The sequence below is a fragment of the Lithobates pipiens genome, unplaced genomic scaffold (assembly GCF_037356315.1).
Source record: "Lithobates pipiens isolate NorthernLeopardFrog02 unplaced genomic scaffold, aLitPip1_a1.2 Scaffold_8, whole genome shotgun sequence".
Lineage (NCBI taxonomy): Eukaryota > Metazoa > Chordata > Amphibia > Anura > Ranidae > Lithobates > Lithobates pipiens.
This window is the reverse complement of record NW_027507903.1, coordinates 462,416,277-462,437,692: the sequence shown is the minus strand read 5'-3', so window position 1 is coordinate 462,437,692 and position 21,416 is coordinate 462,416,277. Positions and strand designations below refer to the sequence as shown.

Below are 21,416 nucleotides of genomic sequence, written 5' to 3'. Positions count from 1 at the left end.
GCAGATCCGGACAGAGCGGAAGAACCCAGGATTCTCTCACCACCAGTCTTACAATCAGTGCGTACCAAGTCCTTCTGTGTCAGTCCAGAGCCACTAGGATTACCGGTCATCTCTCCACCCGGATCCTGAGTAGTAGTCTTGGCAACAGCCGGATCGGAGGGCAGGCATAAATCAGGGAAAAATGATCCCACTGGATAATCAGAGCATCTCCTCCTAATGAAAGTGGGTCCCTAGTTCTGGACACAAAGGTTTCTAGATTCTTGTTGAACCTGGGTGCCGACAGGTCTACATGCGGAACTCCCCATCGGTGGCAGATTGATGCAAAAATCTCAGGATTTATGGACCATTCCCCTGGTAACATCTGCTGGTGACTCAAAAAGTCTGCCTGCCAATTCTCTACTCCCAGAATAAACACCGCTGATAGGAATGGAACACATTTTTCTGCCCAGGTCAGCATGCAATCCACTTCCTTCTGGGCTGTCTGACTCCTGGTACCTCCCTGGTGATTGATGTATGCCACACCTGTGGCATTGTCCGACTGGACCCTCACAGGACATCCCTGTAGTCTCAAAGTCCAAAATCTTAGAGCCAAGAGAGCTACCTGAATCTCCAAAATGTTGATGGACAAACTCTTCTCCTTCAAGGGAGATTCTCCCTGGATGGTGGCCTCCTCCAGGACTGCCACCCATCTAGAAAGACTGGCGTCTGTCGTTACCACCCTCCAGACCACAGGCAAAAAGGATTTTGCTTTTACTGGATTCTTGGTTATCATCCATCAACTGAGACTCTGACGCGCCTTCAACTAAAGAGACATGTGCCAATCCAGGGTCTGGACTGTCTTGTTCCAGACAGACAGAGTGTTGCTCTGGAGTGGAACTGTGCATAAGGGACTGCTTTGAATGAAGATACCATCTTTCCCAGTAGCTTCATACATACGAATGGAAGGATAGCTTTTCCTCTTTATGACCTGGACGAGGTTTTCATGCTTCTGACCTTCTCTGGTGGCAAATATACCTTTGTTTTGACTCTTTTGAGTCTATTGTTAGTCATAGATACTCTAGTTGCTGAACTGGCTGCAGGGCCGGTTTTGACCAATTCAGAACCCGACCCAGGAGCTCCAAGAATTGAACCGCCCAAGCTACATTCCGCCTTAGGTCTGGAACCATTTGAGCTAACAAAAGTAGATCGTCCAGGTATGCTGCCACTGATATCCCCTGAGAACTGCCAATAGTTTCATAGTTAGTAAGGTTGAATAAAGACACCAGTCCATCCAGTTCAACCTGAGTGAGTGTCTACAATTGTCCCTATCCCTGTACATTGCACACTCACATCGGTCCCTACCCTCAAGGAGCCCACAATCCAAGGTCCCCATTCATATACTAGGGCCAATTTTGGACAGAAGCCAATTAACCTACCTGCATGTCTTTGGAGTGTGGGAGGAAATCGGAGTACCCGGAGGAAACCCACGCAGGCACAGGGAGAACATGCAGACTCCAGGCAGGTAGTGTCATGGTTGGGATTCGAACCAGCGACCCTTCTTACTGCTAGGTGAGAGTGCTAACCACTACACCACTGTGCCGCTCCAATATGGGAGCTAATATCTTTGTGAACACCCGAGGTGCCGTGGCTAACCCAAAGGGCAGTGGCACAAACTGAAAATGTTGATCGCCCACTGTGAATTGCAGAAATCTTTGATGGGACCTGTAGATTGGCACGTGAAGATATGCGTCCTTGATGTCTATGGATGCCAAGAATTCCTTTCCGTGTAAGGAAGCTACCACTGAAAAAATTGGCTCCAAACGGAATGAACGAATGATCAGAAACTGATTCAGAGCCTTCAGATCCGGAATAGGCCTTACATCCCCATTTGACTTTTGGGATTATGAAAAGATTTGAGTAAAACCCCTCAAATCTTTTGATGATTGGAACTTCTGAAATCACTCCTTTTGACTTTAGTGGATTTAATGCCTGAAGAAAAGACCTTTTCCTTACTGGGTCTGTGGGGATATTGGACCTTAAGAATTGAGATGGGGGAAGCCCCTGGAATTCCATTTTGTACCCCTGAGACACAGCAGAAATAACCCACCTGTTGCTGATCACTTCTTTCCAGGCACGTGAAAATTCGAATAGCCCCCCCCACTCGTATAAGTGGGGGCGCTCCTTCATAAGAAAGGCTTGGAACTGACCCTTTTAGGGGGTCTCTGGACCCAAGTTTTTTCTGCCCCTGGCCTTGAGGCTTTCCCTTAGAACCGGATGTCTGAGGCAGGTTGAGACAGAAGCATTAGTGGTTGCTACAATGCCTGACAACGGTAATGGCTCAGACTTTCAGGAGAGTTAAACGTTAAACACAGCAGATGTAAGGCTAGCATCCTCAAATACAGATGGTGGTGCATTTGCACCCTTTCCTGCTGTGCCTCCCCCATTCCTCCTTCCTCCTTCAGGAAGACATGACTGAGACAAACTTGAAGTAAAGAAAAACCCCCACCTTTCTGTAGTTCACTGCTCTGCCAAAACACTATATCAGCCTTTGCAGTACCCAGCTCTTACAGGACCTGTGGTGCCTTGGTCCAGCCACAGGGACTCACGTGCCCAGCAGACACCGCTACTGTGTCCCCACCAGCCTGCTTACAGAAGCTTAGGCTGAACTAGTTCCTAATATGCTGCTTCCACCCTATTGCGCATGTCCGGGGCACGTGCTCCACGTACATGCACATAGCGTCCTGTACACGTTCGTCCCACGTGCACGCTCGTAGCGCTCTGCAAGTGTATGTCCCACGTGTACGCTTGTAGTGTCCTGTGCGTGTACGTCCCACTTTCACGCCATTCTCGTGCACGTGCCCATGCGCATCCTCTGACCACATAAACAGCAGCAGGAGAAGGCCACGAGGGCGCCGACGTAGGGACTAGTGCATGGAGGCGGGAGGACCTGGAGAACCGTCTGCCCTTTGCTAGAAACAGCTCTTCTAGCAGTTCCACAGAGCAGCGCCGCCATCCGCAGCACTACTGCTCCTGGTGGAAAAAACAAATATGGCACCTGGCAACAAAAAACCCCCACAGGTAAGAGACTGTAAGTACATCATACGGTTTATAACAAGTGCAAAAAATCTTTAAAACACTTACCAGTCCCGCCGCAGGATTCTGCTAAAAGCAAGATTCCAATCTTCCCCCATCACAGCGGGGCTCTGTCCCTTGGACCTTCAAGGACCTGGTCTTCTTAATATGGGGCCACTCCCTTGGACCTGTAAAGCACCCTGCCGGATCTCCTTAGGAGTCATTCAATCTTACCAAGGGTCTGGATTTCCCAGGGTCCAGTGCCCAAAGGTTCACAGTACAGGCAATACCTCGTAATCCTCTTGCATGAACGAGGTTCGGGTATCATCCATTTTAGTGTAACACTGTTTGGATGGATCCGATTATATAATCCTTAAAATCCTTCAGGACCATCTTCTTAGTAAGCTCATGGAGAGCTTCTCCAGACCATGACAATCACCTTTACAAGACACTGGCGAAAAAACTGAGGCACTTCCTGTTTAGGAGGGATTATATAGGGGAGGACTTCCTGTCTTTCTTTTTTGGTTTGCCAGTGTCCATTCACCTATAGGTGGCATATTACCCAGTTAGTTATTATGGTTGCTCTGTGTCCCGTGATGTACGATAAAGAAAATTGGTATTGGTGCATCCCTACTAGCAGTCTCTTGTAACACGTCCCCAACTTCTTACACCTGCAACACATGCACAGCCTCTACCTACACTTGCAACAAGTTCACAATATCTGCCAATCTTCTCTAGTGTTACATATTCTAAAGGTAGTAAAGTTGCATGTAGCTAGAAGGGTTGCACATTTCTTACCATGGCGGAGTTGGTGGATTTGTCTCCAATACACACCAGTATACCGCAGTCTGGATTCTGGAATATGGCGTTCTTGGTCAGAAGTCTACAGGTGGTCCCCCCCTTGAAGGTCTGTATTGGGCAACAGGAACATTTGTACTTATCTGCAGAATTTGCCAGGCTGTTTTTGGTGAGTTTCATCATCACACAGCTTATGTAGTTACGGGTATGATCTGTCAATAGAGCATATACAAGTCACAGAGGATAAAAATTTTAAAAACAAAAACTCTCCTTTTTCCAATCATACTTGGTCAATTTACTCTCCTTTCCTAAAACAAGCCATACACTCTACAATCTGATTGTACAACCTACTTTAGATCTACCAACAAGAAGTACAAAGTGCTGTTTGATTGTCTTGAAATGTAGTGCATGGTGTTGGCACATTTACATTTGGTAAATTTAAAGTGCACCTACAGGCTAAATTTTTATTTTATTAGTTTTGGATCGAGTGGAGAGGGATTTGAACACGTCAGCTTTTATTGCTGTCTTTGTGCCCATTAGGAGATTTGCTCTCTCCATTTGTCCTGCTTACCGTTATCAGCAAGTGAAAGAAAATCTTAAATTTTGGGTTGACACCAGAACAGTAATAGAAGGAAAATCTTCCAATGAGGACACTACTTCTGGTGACACACTGAGATTCCCTCTTTTTTGGAGGGAGTTTCTTTCATTTCCTGTTTGGCTATGGGACAGAAAGTGAAGGGAAATCTCCCTAATGGGAGAGAGTTGGCAAAACAGAAAACTGACCAAAAAAAAGTATCAGAGCTTGAAATTATGCAGTTTATATTCAGTTATTGTTAGGACCTTATTTAACAATCACATGCAGTAGGCAGTTCAAATGGGTTTACATGCACTTTCACAAGCAGTTCAATAAAGAAAGAAGAAATTATACAATTCCAGGTCACAGAATGTAATTTGGAAATTCATATGCATTAGTTAAAAGCTGCAAGTCCTATGCGTAAAACCAACATCTAGTTTACAAATTGGTAAAGTGCACCAGATTTAGGTCATCTGGGTGCTACATTTGAAATGGCCATATACTCACCTGGCCGGAAAGTGAACAGGCATTGCCTCGTGTTGCTCTCTGTCTGGATGTCAGTACATCCTCCGGAATCCAGGGGCAGTAGGTGTGCATTGTACTGGGCACCCTCCATCTCCCAAAAACACACTCCTTTTTGGTTCCCCACCAGCAATCCTCCACAGGGGAAGGCCTCAGAGGTGGCACGAGGCATGTAGGAGAGAGTAACCACCGGAGCACTTGAGGGAGAGATGACAGATCAGAGATTACAGGTATGACAAAACAAGCAAGTCTGTACTCTCAGCAAGAGCATTTTCATATCAAATTCTTTACCCCTTCATGACAAAGGTAAAACGCATCCTAACACTTGGACGCAGTTTTCCAACTTCGACATGTGTTAGTAAAACTGTACATTTCATCACAGCTACTTAGGCCCCTTTTACGCATGCAGAACGTTTTATCAGTTCAGTCACATTTTTTTCAAAGAAAATAACAGATGAACTGTTTACATCAGTTTTTCATCATTTTGTCATCCATTTTTTACATCCACCAGCTAGAGTCCTGGAGCCATTTTTTCATGTAAAAACTGACCGTTTGTCCATTTACATTCATTTTTTGTTCCATCCACTTTCTTAGCGGAAGAAAAATAGGTTTTTGATCCATTCCAAAAAACGAACATTGACGGAAGTGGAAGTAAACGGATGTCCATTTATACCTATTTTTCAGACTTGGTGTTTTTGTAAGTTCAAATCATTTTTTTTTTTGCTAGAAAATTACTTAAAACCAATAAACATTATAACATTATTTTTTTTTTCCAGACACCCTAGAGAATAAAAAGTAAAAAATATATATATATATATATATGTAGTGTGCTACTTTAGGTATAAGTGAATTGGATATAGAGAGAGCTCTGACACCAAGTAGAATTAATGAAGTAATGAATAATGCGGTGCCTAAGGAACCACACATAATTACTCACATTAACCACTTGCCGACTGCCTCACGACGATATACATCGACAGAATGGCACGGTCAGGCAGAGTAATATATATATACATTACTGCCCCCTGTAAACTAGGAGTAAAGCAGGTCAAAGACGCTTTTAGCAAGATAATACTTGCTATAATGGTGGAGACTGTAGAAGCATAAAATCAAATCTTCGCGATTCATATATTGTTTTACCCAGTGTTTTCACACAAGTCACATCTATTTAAAGTGGAGTTCCAGGCTTATTAAAAGTCAGCAGCTACAAAAAGTGTAGTTGCTAACTTTTAATAAACAGACACTTGCGGCCGAACGGGGTGTCGCTCCTCTCCCCCTCCTCTCCACTGGCTCCTCCATTGCCACTCTGGGCACCCGAGTTGCGCTGCACTCCCTGAGTGGATAGGCAGTCTCCTGAGAACTGTCACGTGTCCCAGGAGATCGCCTAGAGGATGGGGCCGCCTAAGGTGAAAGGAGGAGTCACCTTAGCGGTCCCTGGGCAGAAGGAGGAAGGGGGACAGGAAGTGCCCCTCCTAACAACTCGAAGGATGTGAGCAACCTCCCGTGCTGCAGCTGAGCTTCTTGTTCCTCCTTGATGGTTGACATATGCCACTGCCGTGGCGTTGTCTGACTGGATCCTGATCAGATGTCCTTGTAGTCTCATCGACCATGTGGAGAGGCATAGCCTGATCGCTTGAAGTTCGAGCACATTGATCGGCAACTGGGATTCCTCCCTTGACCAGGGGCCCTGGGTCGATTGTACTCCCAGTACTCCACCCCAGCTGGTCAGGCTGGCGTCCGTTGTGATCACTGTCCAATGAAGAGGTAGGAACGATTTCCCGGACTGAAGGACCGGAGATCTCAGTCATCCAGGGACAACGGAGATTTGTCCCATTTTGCCAAAATCTCCTTCTGCAAGACTCTGGTGTTAAATTGGGCATACGGTACCGCCTCGAAGTAGGCCACCATGGGGCCCAGAACTTGCATGGAGAAGCGCAGGGACAACCACCTGCGGAAGCTGCTCTCAGAAGGAGATCGTCTAGGTAACCCATGATAGCGATCCCACGTTGTCGCAAAACGCCAAAATTGGAGACAATACCTTGATAAAGACTCGGGGTGCTGAAGCCAAGCCAAAGGGGAGAGCCACAAACTGGTAGTGGTCTTCCCCAACTGCAAATCGCAGAAACCTCTGATGCCTGGGGCATATGGGTGCAGGTACATGTCCTGGCTATCCAGAGACGCCAGGGAGTCCCCCAGATGGTGTGCAGCGACTACAGAGCGATTCCATTCTGAACCTCTGTACTTTCACAAAGAAATTGAGGGCTTTCAGGTCCAAGATTGGACATACCTCTTACTTTTTGGGGACTACAAACAGATTGGAATAGAATCCCTGAAACCTTTCTGTTTCTGGGACAGGCAGAGTCCTCCCGGCGAGCCGGGAGTAAGGGTATGCTGGAGGGGAAAAATCTGTTTCCACTAAACTAATACATGCCAGATCCCCTACACCAATAATGTCCATATTAATAATTAGAAATAAAACAATTTAGGTCGAAACTCTACATTGTGTCCAGAGGGTGTTAAAGTACGTATGGAAGAGACTTAGGCTGCGTACACACGGGCGGATTGTCTGCCCAACTAAGTTCGTCAGACAATCCGACAGACAGTCCGTTCAACTTTTGAATGAACGGACTTGACCACACACGATGAACAGACAGTCCGCTGAAAGCTTGCGCGATGACGTATACAGCACGTACGACGGGACTAGAAATACGACGTCCAATACACTGCAATGCAACCTTCGGCCGTGTAAATCCTTTCTGAGCATGCGCCATACTTAGTCCGTCCAACTTGCCTACACACGAGCGGACTGTCCGCTGAAACCAAGTTTGGACGGACAAAACCAAGTTTGGACGGACAAAATTACGGAAATTCCGAAAGACTTAGTCCGTCAGACTGTCCGCTGAAAAAGTCAGCTGAAGCCCACACACGAGCGGATTGTCCGCTGAAACACGGTTCAGCGGACTAAGTTGGGCAGACAATCCGCCCATGTGTACGCGGCCTTAGAGAGCATGTTCAAAACATCAAAAAAAGGTTTTGACAAACATAGTTTGTCAAGACATTATGCGAAATTTCATAAAAAAGACCCCTCGTTGTTAATTATTTGTGGTATTCAAAAATACAAACCACATTGGAGAGGGGACAATAAGGTGATTAGGATTAGTCACAATATTGGTGTAGGGGATCTGGCATGTATTAGTTTAGTGGAAGTCTATTGGATACTATTACTCATAAAATGATAATATTTTAATTTATATATTTTATATTTTTTTATATTTATATATATGAATTATGATGATTTATTGGTAGTAGATATTCTTTTTTATTTATGATATATAATTGATTTATATTGATGGCCTCATCTACGTATTTTTAATTGATATTTTTGGGTTCACTCGGTCAACTGCAGGTTTTCCACTAGATGGCTTGTATGTTGTATGAGTAGGGTGATGATTGAGATATGTGGGCCCCGTTGAGTAATTTGCTCAAGGCGGCATCAGTATCTACATTAACCTGCATTCTCTTGTTGAACCACTAGATGGCCATACTTAGGATTTTCCTGTATTGGTTCTAATATTTGTGAGAGGCAATAATATTTTTTAGGGCCACTAGACGTCGCTCTATTTTGTCAATATATAGTTATTGATTTTTATTTTATATTTTGATTTTATTATGTGGAGCATTATTTGATTTTACCATAGGATGCTATGATGATTTTATGATGCTTGTATTAGAAGTATTGATCGCTGTTTTAGGAAGGCTCGTTTGTGTACGTGGAGGCTTACCACATATAAGCTCCGTTGACACCTGTCTCCCTTCACCCTTTGATAAAGTTACGAGGTTGTGACGCAACACGTCAGGGAGGAGCCAGGTGTTACGTTCGTCGCTTCTGGTCGCGGCCGAGACCGGAAGTTTGTGTATATACGGATCCGCTATTGTTTAAATTTATATGTGAGTGTGGATATTTTTTTAATAAATATATATTTTACATACTACACATGGGAGCCCCCTCTCTGTCTTTTTTCCCATCTCCTACATGACCTATGAATTGTTTGTCTTAACGGACTGGACGTATGAGGAGAAGTTTGGAAGTGTCATCAACATATGTACAGCGCTATATTGGCCATTGATGGTATATGTTTGAGGTGAGAGGCTTGGGAAAATGGGTGGTGCACAAGCTGAGCACTGAATTATTAGTGGACTGTCACTCATTTGAAGTTGCTACTATTATTTCACTGCATGGACTTTGTGTATGGTCACCATTTACCATTGGAGTTGGCACCGCATTGACTATCAAGATATTATATTATATTATATTATATTGTATAACATATGGACTTTTTCTTTTACATTTGCACTTTTTGGATTTCTGTACTTCTATATTTATAATATTTATTTGCACTATATTTAGCACTTTTATTGATTGCACTGTTTGTGTATATTGCACATGATACTTTCCAAGTGTGGTTATTCTTGCACTTTTTTGTGGTATTTGCGCTATTATTTATTTATTTATTTTCACTTAGTGCTCTATTTATATTTGCATTTATTTCATTATTATTGATTGTTTGCAGTTTTAGATTAGGGTTGGTTGCGCCACATATTTTCTTATTTTATTGTAATTTTTTTCTGTCCCACAGTAGTCGCCCTGTCGGACTGGGAGCTGAAGTCCTGGGCAGACGAAAAAAACTCTTTTGAGTGGAAAATGAGGGCCCTTGTCTGCGGCGTGGCTCCTTACCCTTCCTGGACTGTGGGAGCAAAGTGTTCTTCCCACCTGTGACATTCTTAATAATGTCATCCAGCGAGGCTCCAAATAGCCGCTTACCAGGGAAAGGCAAATCCGTCAAGGCTTTTTTAGATGCCTGGTCCATAGACCAGCATTTCAGCCAGATCAGGCACCACAGCACCACTGCTGATACTGATGCTCTGTAGAGCAAGGGAAGCGTATCCATGGCCGCGTCACAGACATACTTAAGGCTGTGCACTAACTGGTCTGCTAGTTCCACACAGACAGGAGAAGGCTGCTGCTTCTCCAATTCACGGTGCAATAGTTTTGCCCACTCAGTAAGTGTCTGTGACACCAATGCTATGGCCAGTACGGTCGTATCGCTGACCCCACTACCTAAACATGGACCGGGCTACTGCCTCGGCCTTCCAATCGGTAGGGTCCTTAAATGCAGAAGTCCCTTCTACCGGGATCGTGGCTACTTTATTTAACCTGGATACTGGGGGTCCACGACCGGGGGAGCCGAACATTTTTTAAGAACGCTCTCCTCAAAGGGGTAGCACACCGCCATTCTTTTTGGGACCGAAAAGGTCAGTTGCGGGCTTCCCCATTCCTTGTATATGAACTTATCGAAATAAGTCAGATACGGAAACACCTTAGGTGCTTACGGGACCCAAAAGGAACCGGTATCTCAGCAGAGGATACTGCTGCATCCTGTATTTTCAGGGTATCATCACGCACAGCTGTGATAAGTGCTCCAACTAGCGATTTGTCTTGCTCTGAACCGGACGCGTAATCATCCTCACTGTTCGATCGGTCCTGGACACATCAGAGCAGGCGCTGCCAGTCACTGCGGGGCACGAGTCTGAGTCAGAACTCTCCCCGGGGGGGGGGGGGCAGGGGCCGCTTTTTACCACCTTTACGCCCACACCGCCTCCACCCTGGCAACGAACGTTTCAAGGACCGCCGACAAAACGTCCAAAGGCACTGCATTGTTTGCAGATGAGCCGGTTGCAATGGCAGGAAGGTCTGGGGAAGAAATGCCAGTTTCTGACGCCATGCTGACCCACCCTGTCTGCCAACCTTGGAGACTTAGGAAAAGGTGCTCAATTCCATCCTCCTAGCTGCTGCAGACTGAGGGGCCTCCACCACAGTACTCACCACCCTGACCGAGTGCTGTGCCATGCTGTTATAGATGCCTGTGTCCAGTATTAGCTCCCAGGTGTCCAGAACAAAAAAAAACGCGTTGTTCTGAGGTACAGGAACCAGCACTGTGGAGAAAAAAACGTGCTGAGGCTACAAGAAAATGGCCGCCGGGCACCCTGTATAGAGAAAAATCACAGGGAACATGGCTGCCGAAGTTTGAGAAAATGGCCGCTGACCAGGCTTCTCACAGAGACTAAAAGAAAATGGCCAATGAACAACTGTACGCAGATAATGGCGGCAGTCAGCGCTATGGAGACAGCACATGCAGAGCTCACAGACACCAGCAGAAAGACCAAAGACAGCCCAGGGACACAGACAGCCAGCGCAGCCCCCAATCAAGGATCAGAGCCCCCTGGAGGACCCCTGGCTCAGGTACACACATCAAACAGACCAGTCATGCAGCATCCTCCATGGGGGGGGGGGAGAAAACAGGGACAGAGAGAGAAGAAAGGGAGGAGAGGGACCCCCTCATCGACCTCCCAGGGAATGCCCAACTGCTCTATCCCACCCAGGCAGGAAGAGCTGTACTTAATATCCGGATGAGCTGGAGGCATTCCATCACAAAGCCACACCCGAGCAGTAGGCCATGGCACACTGTGACAAAGACATCTGTAGTCTGGTCATATCTGTGCCCCGGAGCATTGCGCACACTGGCCACCCCTGGAGCCTGAGGGACATGTTGTGGCTGACCCAGCACGTAGCTAGGGTCTGCACACGCTTGATGGCCAGGCTGGGGAGACTACAAGGATCTATATTATCCAGCCTGTCACCTAGCCGGCTGTTGATAGAAGATCACAGGATCTTAAAATCTTGCGCAAAAGGCAAAAAACTGAGCTGCAAGAAGCAAGCTGAGGGGTTATTACCAGAGGGACCGCCCCCTGGGCAGAACTGTACAGTTCTGTTGTTTTTCACATTTATTACATGTTCTGCCTAGTCCTTTCCTGAAGGTGGCGTAATAACCCTACAGTCAAGATTAATGGCGCTGTGTTCGTCAATGAACGAAAAAGAAAATTATTTTTCTTTAATCCTACCTAAAATACACTGGTCTAACACAGACCTAGATCAATTTTTTCTTCTATTTTACAATGTATCTCTTTCTCAATTCAAGAGGAGAAAACAACACAGGGTACAGTGACTAATCACTCTGGTAGTCAATAATAGGCTCTAACAGAGATCATGCACCGATTCCCAATTGTTTGTATGAGGCCTAGAGCTCTTAGCAACAGCTCGGTTATTTTGCTATAAGTGCACTGTGTACCGCCCTCTCAGAACAAACTCAGTAGCGCATATATGAGACCTCAAGGATAAAGACCCAATTCCATGAGGCTACATATGCATATGCTAATCAGGAAGGGGTTAAAAAGAAAAAAAATTGACAGTCAAGAAATAAAATTAGTAGCTTCAAATTACAGAGATTCTCCTAAGATTCATAGATGGAGGCGAAGCAAGCAATCCCTAAACTGCACATTGCTCCCATAAATATCAACTGGTGTTCCCTGTGAACAGGGTGTGTGCAGTGAGGGTCACAGAGGATAGATAACACCTGATTGGAAGCAAGCGTCATGCACATCATTAGGGTGCAACTCCAGCCACAATTTCTTTTTCTTTGCTTAGTGGGAGAGAGTAACAGCAACAGTTGGTGGGAAGTCTACTTTCTTCTTTTTGGTAAAATTAAAATTTTCCCACCCAGGTTGGTTTTCCAGCTATAACGTTGAGGTTTTCATGATATCTTAGATCAGACATCACTAAATGGCAGGCCTATCCAGACCCATCACTGACAGTCCTCCTATCTGAATTACTTCAGCTGTGTCACCCCTTCCCCCAGAACCGCACAGCAGGGCAGAAGGGGGAACTTCTGGACAGACGGTGGGAGCTACCCAACTTTTCATGTTAACAAGTGGATGATGTGGGGAGGTCCCAGCAACCAATCATACACTGTGATATGACAGAGGAAAAAAGTGACGTAAGAGGGGTAATGTGTGGTGTGTAGGGGGCAAGGGGGCTGACTTGGGACACTGATGTAAAGGGGGAAAGGGGGAATGTGATGTGGTGGGATTAGGGAGGGGGGATACTGATGTAAAGAGGCAGGAAAACTCAAAATTCATTAGTGCACATTTTACATCCAAGTCAAAGATTAATACACAGTATAAATTTGTCAGCAATCAACAGATGCAGAGTTACTGCAAAAAGAGATTACAGCAAATACCTCCACAATTAACATAAAAGGTCACAAAAGTTAAACCAAAAGCACAGCAGCTGGCCAAGTCCTCCTTGGAAAAGGGGTCATTTTGTACCCTGAAATATTGGATCATGAGCTGTCATTACACAGCTAAATGCTATACTTTGGGTCATCTTTTATATGTTAATTACAGATGTATATACTGTAATGCTTTGTGCTCTAACTGTGCATTTGTTCTACTGATTATTGACAAACATCTACAATATATACATCCTTGACCTGGATACACAATTGGCATTCATGAAACTTGGGTGTACTTCCTTCTTCTGCCCTGTACACACGATAGGATTTTCCGACAACAAAATCCATGTGATTTTTTTCCTGACAGATGTTGGCCCAAACTTGTCTTGCATACACACGGTCACACAAAGTTGGTGGGAAATTCCAAACTTCAAGAACGTGGTGGCGTACAACACATATGACGAGCCGAGAAAGTGCGGCTCTTCTGCTTGATTCCGAGCGTGCGTGGCACTTTGTGCTGTTGGAATTATGTACACACAATTGGAATTTCCAACAACGGATTTTGTTGTCGGAAAATTTGAGAACCAGGTCTCAAATTTTGTGTGAGGGAAATACCTATGGAAAATGTCTGATGGAGCCTACACATGGTCGGAATTTCCGACAACAAGGTCCTATCACACATTTTCCATTGGAAAATCCTATCGTGTGTACAGAGCATTAGTATTGTTGTGTTCTAAGACACGGTGCATTCCCATTCCGTACCTCATCCTGCCAATGGCAGCCTATCCCATGCTGGATAGAACCCTTGGCTGTGTCAGGTGGTAACAGTTGTCCTGACTCTTCATTGTATTCACTAAACTGTAGTCCAGGCTCAGTCTTCTAGTTGTTAACACATCTATGTGTGTAGAAACAGACTGTTCTGAAAATAGCTACATGGCCAATAGACTATGTATTAGAATTTTTTTATAGTCATATTTGATAAGTGACAGGTCCTCTGTAATCTTGACAAGTTCCTGGTCTACCCTTATCTCTGCCTCCTGCCATATGTTTATTGATGCAAAACTGTTTTTTTTATGCACTCACCGGGACTCCCACAGCCTCAGTTTATTCACATGTTTGCTTGTGTTCCTCAGGTCGTAAACCATTACCAAGCCATTAATCATACCGCCATAAACATAGTTGAAGTCATCAGAGCACCAGCAGCAGCTCCAAAACGGCCGATTGACTTTGTAGGTCTGCACCACAGAGTTCGTTACAAGGCTGCAAGGGGGACAGACAATGTCAGAGGAGTTTTAAGCTCCCATTGTGCTCTTCTCAAACAATATATTCCCCAACAGCTACCACAAAGTAACCGGTAAAGTGATGTCCAGCCCAAACCCTTTACTATTTATTGTTAACGGCAACCTTGTCAACCATGTCCAGCAGCAGATATACTAAAGCTACTCAGTTACAGCTCGAGGCTAAAAAAACAAATGCATGTCAGTGAGGCAAAGAACAAAGACTGAATAGACTCCAATCTACTAGAGCTGCCTGCCCATTTATATGCAGGAACATGCAGCACTCACCTGGTCAGATTCAATGTGCAGTCCATAGAAGCGGAGAGGAGGAGGTTGTCAGAGCGCGAGCTGAAGGCCAGATCACGGATCGAGCTGGAATGGATGGGAATGTATTTCTCGCTCTCCATAGTGGCCACATTTATCTTATTCACACCACACCCTGGAAAGAGAACCAGAAGACTTATAAAGATAAATGAGGGGAGGAACTTGGAGATTAACAGGGGAGCATTGAGAGAGAGAGCGAGAGAAAGAAAGAGAGAGGAGATTTACAGAAGAACAATCAGAAAAATCCAGAAGATTTAAAGGGGAGCAATGAGAGAGATAGCGAGAGAAAGCGAGCCCTGGGAAATTTAAAGCGAAGCAATGAAAAAAAGACATGAGATTTACAGGAAAGGAATGAGAGAGTCCAGGGAGATTTACAAGGGAGAACTTAAGGAGAGAGAGCCCAGGGAGATTTACAGAGGAGGAATGAGACAGAGAGAGCCCAGGGAGATTTACAAAGGAGGAGAGAGAGAGAGAGAAAGAAAGAGAAGATTTACAGAAGAACAATCAGAAAAATTCAGATGATTTAAAGGGGAGCAATGAGAGAGAGAGAGAGAGAGAGAGAGAGAGCCCTGGGAGATTTACAGGGAATCAATGAAAAAGAGACATGAGATTTACAGGGGAGGAATGAGAGGGGGAGAGAGAGAGAGAACCCAGGGAGATTTACAAGGGAGGAATGAGAGGGGGAGGGAGAGAGCCCAGGGAGATTTACAAGGGAGGAATGAGAGGGGGAGAGAGAGAGAGAGAGAGAGAGAGAGCGCCCAGGGAGATTTACAAAGGAGGAATGAGACAGAGAGAGCCCAGGGAGATTTACAAGGGAATGTCAGAATGTTTATACTGAAATATTAAAATAATATAATATTTATGAAATTATGCAAACATCTATGTTTCAGGAGATTTTTTAATTTTTCCACAAATACAATCAAGTAGTTCAAGTTCGTTTATTCGTGCTATTTTGAAGACAAGTGACAACAATGATATGCTAAAAATATATATATTATTAACAAAAAATTCAGTGTAAAATAATATCAGTATATTTTGTGATAATACAAAAATGGATATATACTTTCAAATATCAAATACATTGAAACCTTGGTTTGGGAGCATAATTAGTTCCAGAAGAATGCTTGAAATCCAAAGCACTCATATCAAAGTGAATTTCCCCATAGGAAATAATAGAAACTTGGATGATTCGTTCCACAACCATTTATTCATATAAAAATGATTACGGCTAAACAAAATACAGTATAAAGTATACTGTAATCATAAAACAAATTAAACTGCACTTCAAAATACTGTACTGTACCTCTGTGTTGCAAAAGTTTTAAGGAAAAGAAAAAGAATGTGCACACTCACAATGGTAAGGAGTCTGGTGCTCACCTATTTAACCACTTGACAACTGGGCACTTAAACCCCCCTTGTGACCAGACCAATTTTCAGCTTTCGGTGCTCTCACACTTTGAATTAATGTAATATTGTACCCAAATGATTTTTTCTCCCTTTTTCCATACAAATAAAGCTTTCTTTTGGTGGTATTTGATCACCTCTGTTTTTTTTTATTTTTTTCTCTATAAAAAAAGACCGAAATGTTTGAAAGCAAACTAATTTTTCTTAGTTTCTGTGATAAAATTTAGCAAATTATTAATTTTTCTTTGTAAACTTTAGCCACAATTTATACTGCTACATATCTTTGGTAACAATAACCCAAATTAATGGATATAATTTGGTCTTTGTGAAAGTTAGAGAGTCTACAAGCTGTGGTGCAAATCATACAAAAAATTATCAAACCTGATGTACTGGTGGATCTCATTTCTTGCGACCCGAACAAGCCAGGAAAGTACAAATACCTGCCAAATCCCCAAATTACCCCTTTTTTGAAAGTAGACACTCCATGGTATTTTGTAAGATGCATGGTGAGGTTTTTGATGTTGTCACAAAAAGGCCTGAGAAGAGCGAGCTGAAAATCAGAAACAAGCGGACAAGAACGCACTGCAAAATCAAATACGTACTATAAAATATGTACTGAAAAACAAATGCAAACTGACTAACACAAGATAAACACGAGATTAGCAGAAGGAGCCCAAGGGGGGGCAAAATGGTTACTGAACTTCCTCTTTATAGTGCCGTCGTATGTCATCGCGTTCTCGAAGTTCGGAATTTCCAACAACATTGTGTGACCGTGTGTTGGCAAGACAAGTTTGAGCCAACATCCGTCGGAAAAAATCCCATGTTGTCAGAATGTGTGATCGTGTGTACGCAGCATAAGACTTTGAAGTCAGTTTTGTGAGATATGACAATATATGTATCTTCCTCGTTTTAAAAGCAAAAAAAAATTGTACTGCAGTTAGAATTCACTCCACTCCAAAACCGACCTGCCAATATTGATTGGATTTGTCAAGCATCATGCTCAACCAAACTTCAAGTACCTAAAAAAAGATTAATACTTTACCAGTGGTCTAAGAAACTTTGGTTTTGAGAAGTATCTGGTGAGGTGTTCCACAAGGGACCTCTTCCAACTTTCCTACATCTCTATGCTATATCCTTCTCCTCTCGTCTTACAAGACTCTTTCCGTCCTAAAATTCTTTCGGTCTCCTCCAAGCTTCCTTTGGATCTGAGCATCTCTAGCTTTCTTCTCTGCTATGTGTAACCACTTTTATCCCACCCAAAAAGTGTGTGTGTGTGTCACTACTACGTAATTGATGATGTAAAATTACGGTTTGTTTCCATGTTACTATGACAACCAGGTATGGCGGCCATCGTGGATTCTTAATATTTTCACCACCAGGGCGCAGTGTTGTATTAGAATTCATTTTATTAAATAATATAATAACTGACCTGAGTATAGCAAAACCTCTAAATGATTAAAAACTGCCTAAAATCTGGCATTCTCTCTAGCCATCTCGGCTCCTCTTGAAATATATATGTAAGAGAAAATATCCCCACACAATTAAACACGTGTTATAAATTCCTTAAGACTCAGACCATTGAAATTTAACCCTGTGTATAATTTCACATATACAACTTCTAATACTTTCAAACTTTTCATAGAATCTCATATTTGTAACCCTTATTATAATACTACGGTATATATGTATTAATGATGTATGAATACCCACACAATACATTATAAAAATATTATGAAAGAAAAATTATTATTAAAATACATAAACCAATATATGTGACATTATTCGCTATTCATTATTATTATTTTTTTGTGAAGAATCACCAACAAGTGGGACACAATTGTGAAATGGAACGAAATCTATTGGATTTTTGAAACTTTTTTAACGAATAAAAAAATGAAAAGTGTGGCATGCAAAATTATTCGGCCCCCTTGCGTTAATACTTTGTAGAGCCACCTTTTGCTGCGATTACAGCTGCAAGTCGCTTGGGGTATGTCTCTATCAGTTTTGCACATCGAGAGACTGAAATTCTTGCCCATTCTTCCTTGCAAAACAGCTCGAGCTCAGTGAGGTTGGATGGAGAGCGTTTGTGAACAGCAGTTTTCAGCTCTTTCCACAGATTCTCGATTGGATTCAGGTCTGGACTTTGACTTGGCCATTCTAACACCTGGATACGTTTATTTGTGAACCATTCCTTTGTAGATTTTGCTGTATGTTTGGGATCATTGTCTTGTTGGAAGATAAATCTCCGTCCCAGTTTCAGGTCTTTTGCTGACTCCAACAAGTTTTCATCCAGAATGGTCCTGTATTTGGCTGCATCCATCTTCCCCTCAATTTTAACCATCTTCCCTGTCCCTGCTGAAGAAAAGAAGGCCCAAACCATGATGCTGCCACCACCATGTTTGACAGTGGGGATGGTGTGTTGAGGGTGATGAGCTGTGTTGCTTTTACGCCAAACATATCGTTTCGCATTGTGGGCAAAAAGTTTGATTTTGGTTTCATCTGACCAGAGCACCTTCTTCCACGTTTGGTGTGTCTCCCAGGTGGCTTGTGGCAAACTTTACACAAGACTTTTTATGGATATCTTTGAGAAATGGCTTTCTTCTTGCCACTCTTCCATAAAGGCCAGATTTGTGCAGTGTACGACTGATTGTTGTCCTATGGACAGACTCTCCCACCTCAGCTGTAGTTTTCTGCAGTTCATCCAGAGTGATCATGGGCCTCTTGGCTGCATCTCTGATCAGTCTTCTCCTTGTCTGAGCTGAAAGTTTAGAGGGACGGCCAGGTCTTGGTAGATTTGCAGTGGTCTGATACTCCTTCCATTTCAAAATGATTGCTTGCACAGTGCTCCTTGGGATGTTTAAAGCTTGGGAAATCTTTTTGTATCCAAATCCGGCTTTAAACTTCTCCACAACAGTATTACGGACCTGCCTGGTGTGTTCCTTGGTCTTCATGATGCTCTCTGCGCTTTCAACAGAACCCTGAGACTATCACAGAGCAGGTGCATTTATACAGAGACTTGATTACACACAGGTGGATTCTATTTATCACCATCAGTCATTTAGGACAACATTGGATCATTCAGAGATCCTGGCTGAACTTCTGGAGTGAGTTTGCTGCACTGAAAGTAAAGGGGCCGAATAATTTAGCACACACCACTTTTCAGTTTTTTATTTGCTAAAAAAGTTTAAATTATCCAATAGATTTCGTTCCACTTCACAATTGTGTCCCACTTGTTGGTGATTCTTCACAAAAAAATTAAAATGTTATATCTTTATGTTTGAAGCCTGAAATGTGGCAAAAGGTTGAAAAGTTCAAGGGGGCCGAATACTTTCGCAAGGCACTGTATATAAGTACTTCAATATAATAATACCATGTAACATTGGTTAATATGATTACTTGTACTTGAGTATAGAACACTTTTTAATCCCTGATTAACCACATGCCAACCGGGCCATAGCCAAAAGACGGCTACAACGCGCTCAGCTTATTCTGGGAGGGTGTCCATGGACGTCCTTCCAGAATCTTGCTCTTGCGTGCCCTGGGGTGTGCTCCCATAAACATCCATGACCTCCGGGTCCACAAGACCCGGCACATCACGGATCGCAGTAATTGGCTGCTGGTAGCGGCCATTTACCACGTGATCGCTCCATCAAATGATGGAGCGATCACTTGTAAACAAACCAGAGTCATGTCATGACGCCTGTTCCTCCCTCCCCTCTCTGTACCGATTGGTACAGTGCGAGGGGAGAGGGGGAGAGATGGCAGATGTGTAGTGCCCACAGCGCTGCTCAGTGTCAATACTCTGCAGTACTCTGCTGCCCATACTGTGCAATACTCTGCAAATACTCTGCAACACTGTGCAATACTCTGCAACAATGTGCAATACTCTGCCAATACTCTGCAATATTGTGCAATACTCTGCAACACTGAAATACCCTGCCAATACTCGCCAATAAATTTTAACAGAAATAAGGTTTTTTTTTTTACCAAATTTTTTGATTTATAGCGCAAAAAATTAAAAACCCACCAGTGATTAAATACCACCAAATTAAGTCTCTATTTGTGTGAAAAAAGGACAAACTTTTTATATGGGTACAGTGTTGCATGACTGAGTATTTGTCATTCAAAGTGTGAGAGCACCGAAAGCTGAAAATTGGTCTGGTTAGGAAGGGGGTTTAAGTGCCCAGTGGTCAAGCAGTTAAATACATGTCTTTCCTTACTTCAGTTTAAGAAGAAAAAAAAATGTCTTTAGGTTCAGTGATATCTGAGACAACTCCTTATCCTTGTTTATTTTACAAAGTGTCCAGACCTTTGAGAGAGAGAGAGAGAGAGAGAGAGCAGGGAGATTTACAAGGGAGGAATGAGAGAGAGAGCCCAGGGAGATTTACAAGGGAGGAATGGAAGAGAGAGAGCCCAGGGAGATTTACAAGGGAGGAATGAGAGAGAGAGAGCCCAGGGAGATTTACATGGGAGGAATGGGGGAGAGAGAGAGAGAGACCAGGGAGATTTACAAGGGAGGAATGAGAGAGAGAGAGCCCAGGGAGATTTACATGGGAGGAATGAGAGAGAGAGAGCCCAGGGAGATTTACAAGGGAGGAATGGGGGAGAGAGAGAGATCAGGGAGATTTACAAGAGAAGAATGGAAGAGAGGGAGCCCAGGGAGATTTACAAGGGAGAAATGAGAGAGAGAGTCCAGGGAGATTTACAAGGGAGGAATGAGAGAGAGAGAGAGCCCAGGGAGATTTACAAGGGAGGAATGGAAGAGAGAGAGCCCAGGGAGATTTACAAGGGAGAAATGAGAGAGAGAGAGCCCAGGGAGATTTACAAGGGAGGAATGGAAGAGAGAGAGCCCAGGGAGATTTACAAGGGAGAAATGAGAGAGAGAGAGCCCAGGGAGATTTACAAGGGAGGAATGGAAGAGAGAGAGCCCAGGAAGATTTACAAGGGAGAAATGAGAGAGAAGAGAGAGAGAGAGAGAGAGAGAGAGAGAGAGAGAGAGAGAGAGAGAGAGAGAGAGAGAGAGAGAGAGAGCCCAGGGAGATTTACAGAAGAGAAATAAAAACGAGAGAGATAGAAGATTTACAGGGAAGCAATGACAGCACCATGGCCCCAAAGTGTATTTTATTTGTTTATCTGCATTTTATTATTATCTATTATAACTATTTGGCTGTTAGATTTATAAAGAAAATATGTATCATATTCATAGAGGGGAGCCCCCTTCTAATTACAGTTTATTAACGAGAGAACAAATGCCAAGTGAGATAAAACCAGTTAGAGCTCCAGAAAGTCTTTACAGAGGGATGACCACAGGTGAGCAGTACTCAGCAGGAAGCAGAG

General features: G+C 43.6%; 1 protein-coding gene across 5 annotated transcripts in view; it reads right to left on the bottom strand.

Moving 5' to 3' along the window:
* LOC143960178 (E3 ubiquitin-protein ligase rfwd3.S-like) overlaps nucleotides 1–21,416 on the bottom strand; it is a 64,497-nt gene that overhangs the window by 3,512 nt on the left and 39,569 nt on the right. For all 5 annotated transcript variants that reach the window (XM_077468500.1, XM_077468499.1, XM_077468501.1 and 2 more), the window contains 4 exons: nucleotides 14,640–14,790; nucleotides 14,158–14,334; nucleotides 4,931–5,142; nucleotides 3,850–4,061 (listed from right to left, as the gene is read on the bottom strand). In XM_077468500.1, coding sequence (XP_077324626.1) covers nucleotides 3,850–4,061; nucleotides 4,931–5,142; nucleotides 14,158–14,334; nucleotides 14,640–14,790 — 752 coding nt within the window. The remainder of the gene's footprint in view (nucleotides 1–3,849; nucleotides 4,062–4,930; nucleotides 5,143–14,157; nucleotides 14,335–14,639; nucleotides 14,791–21,416) is intronic.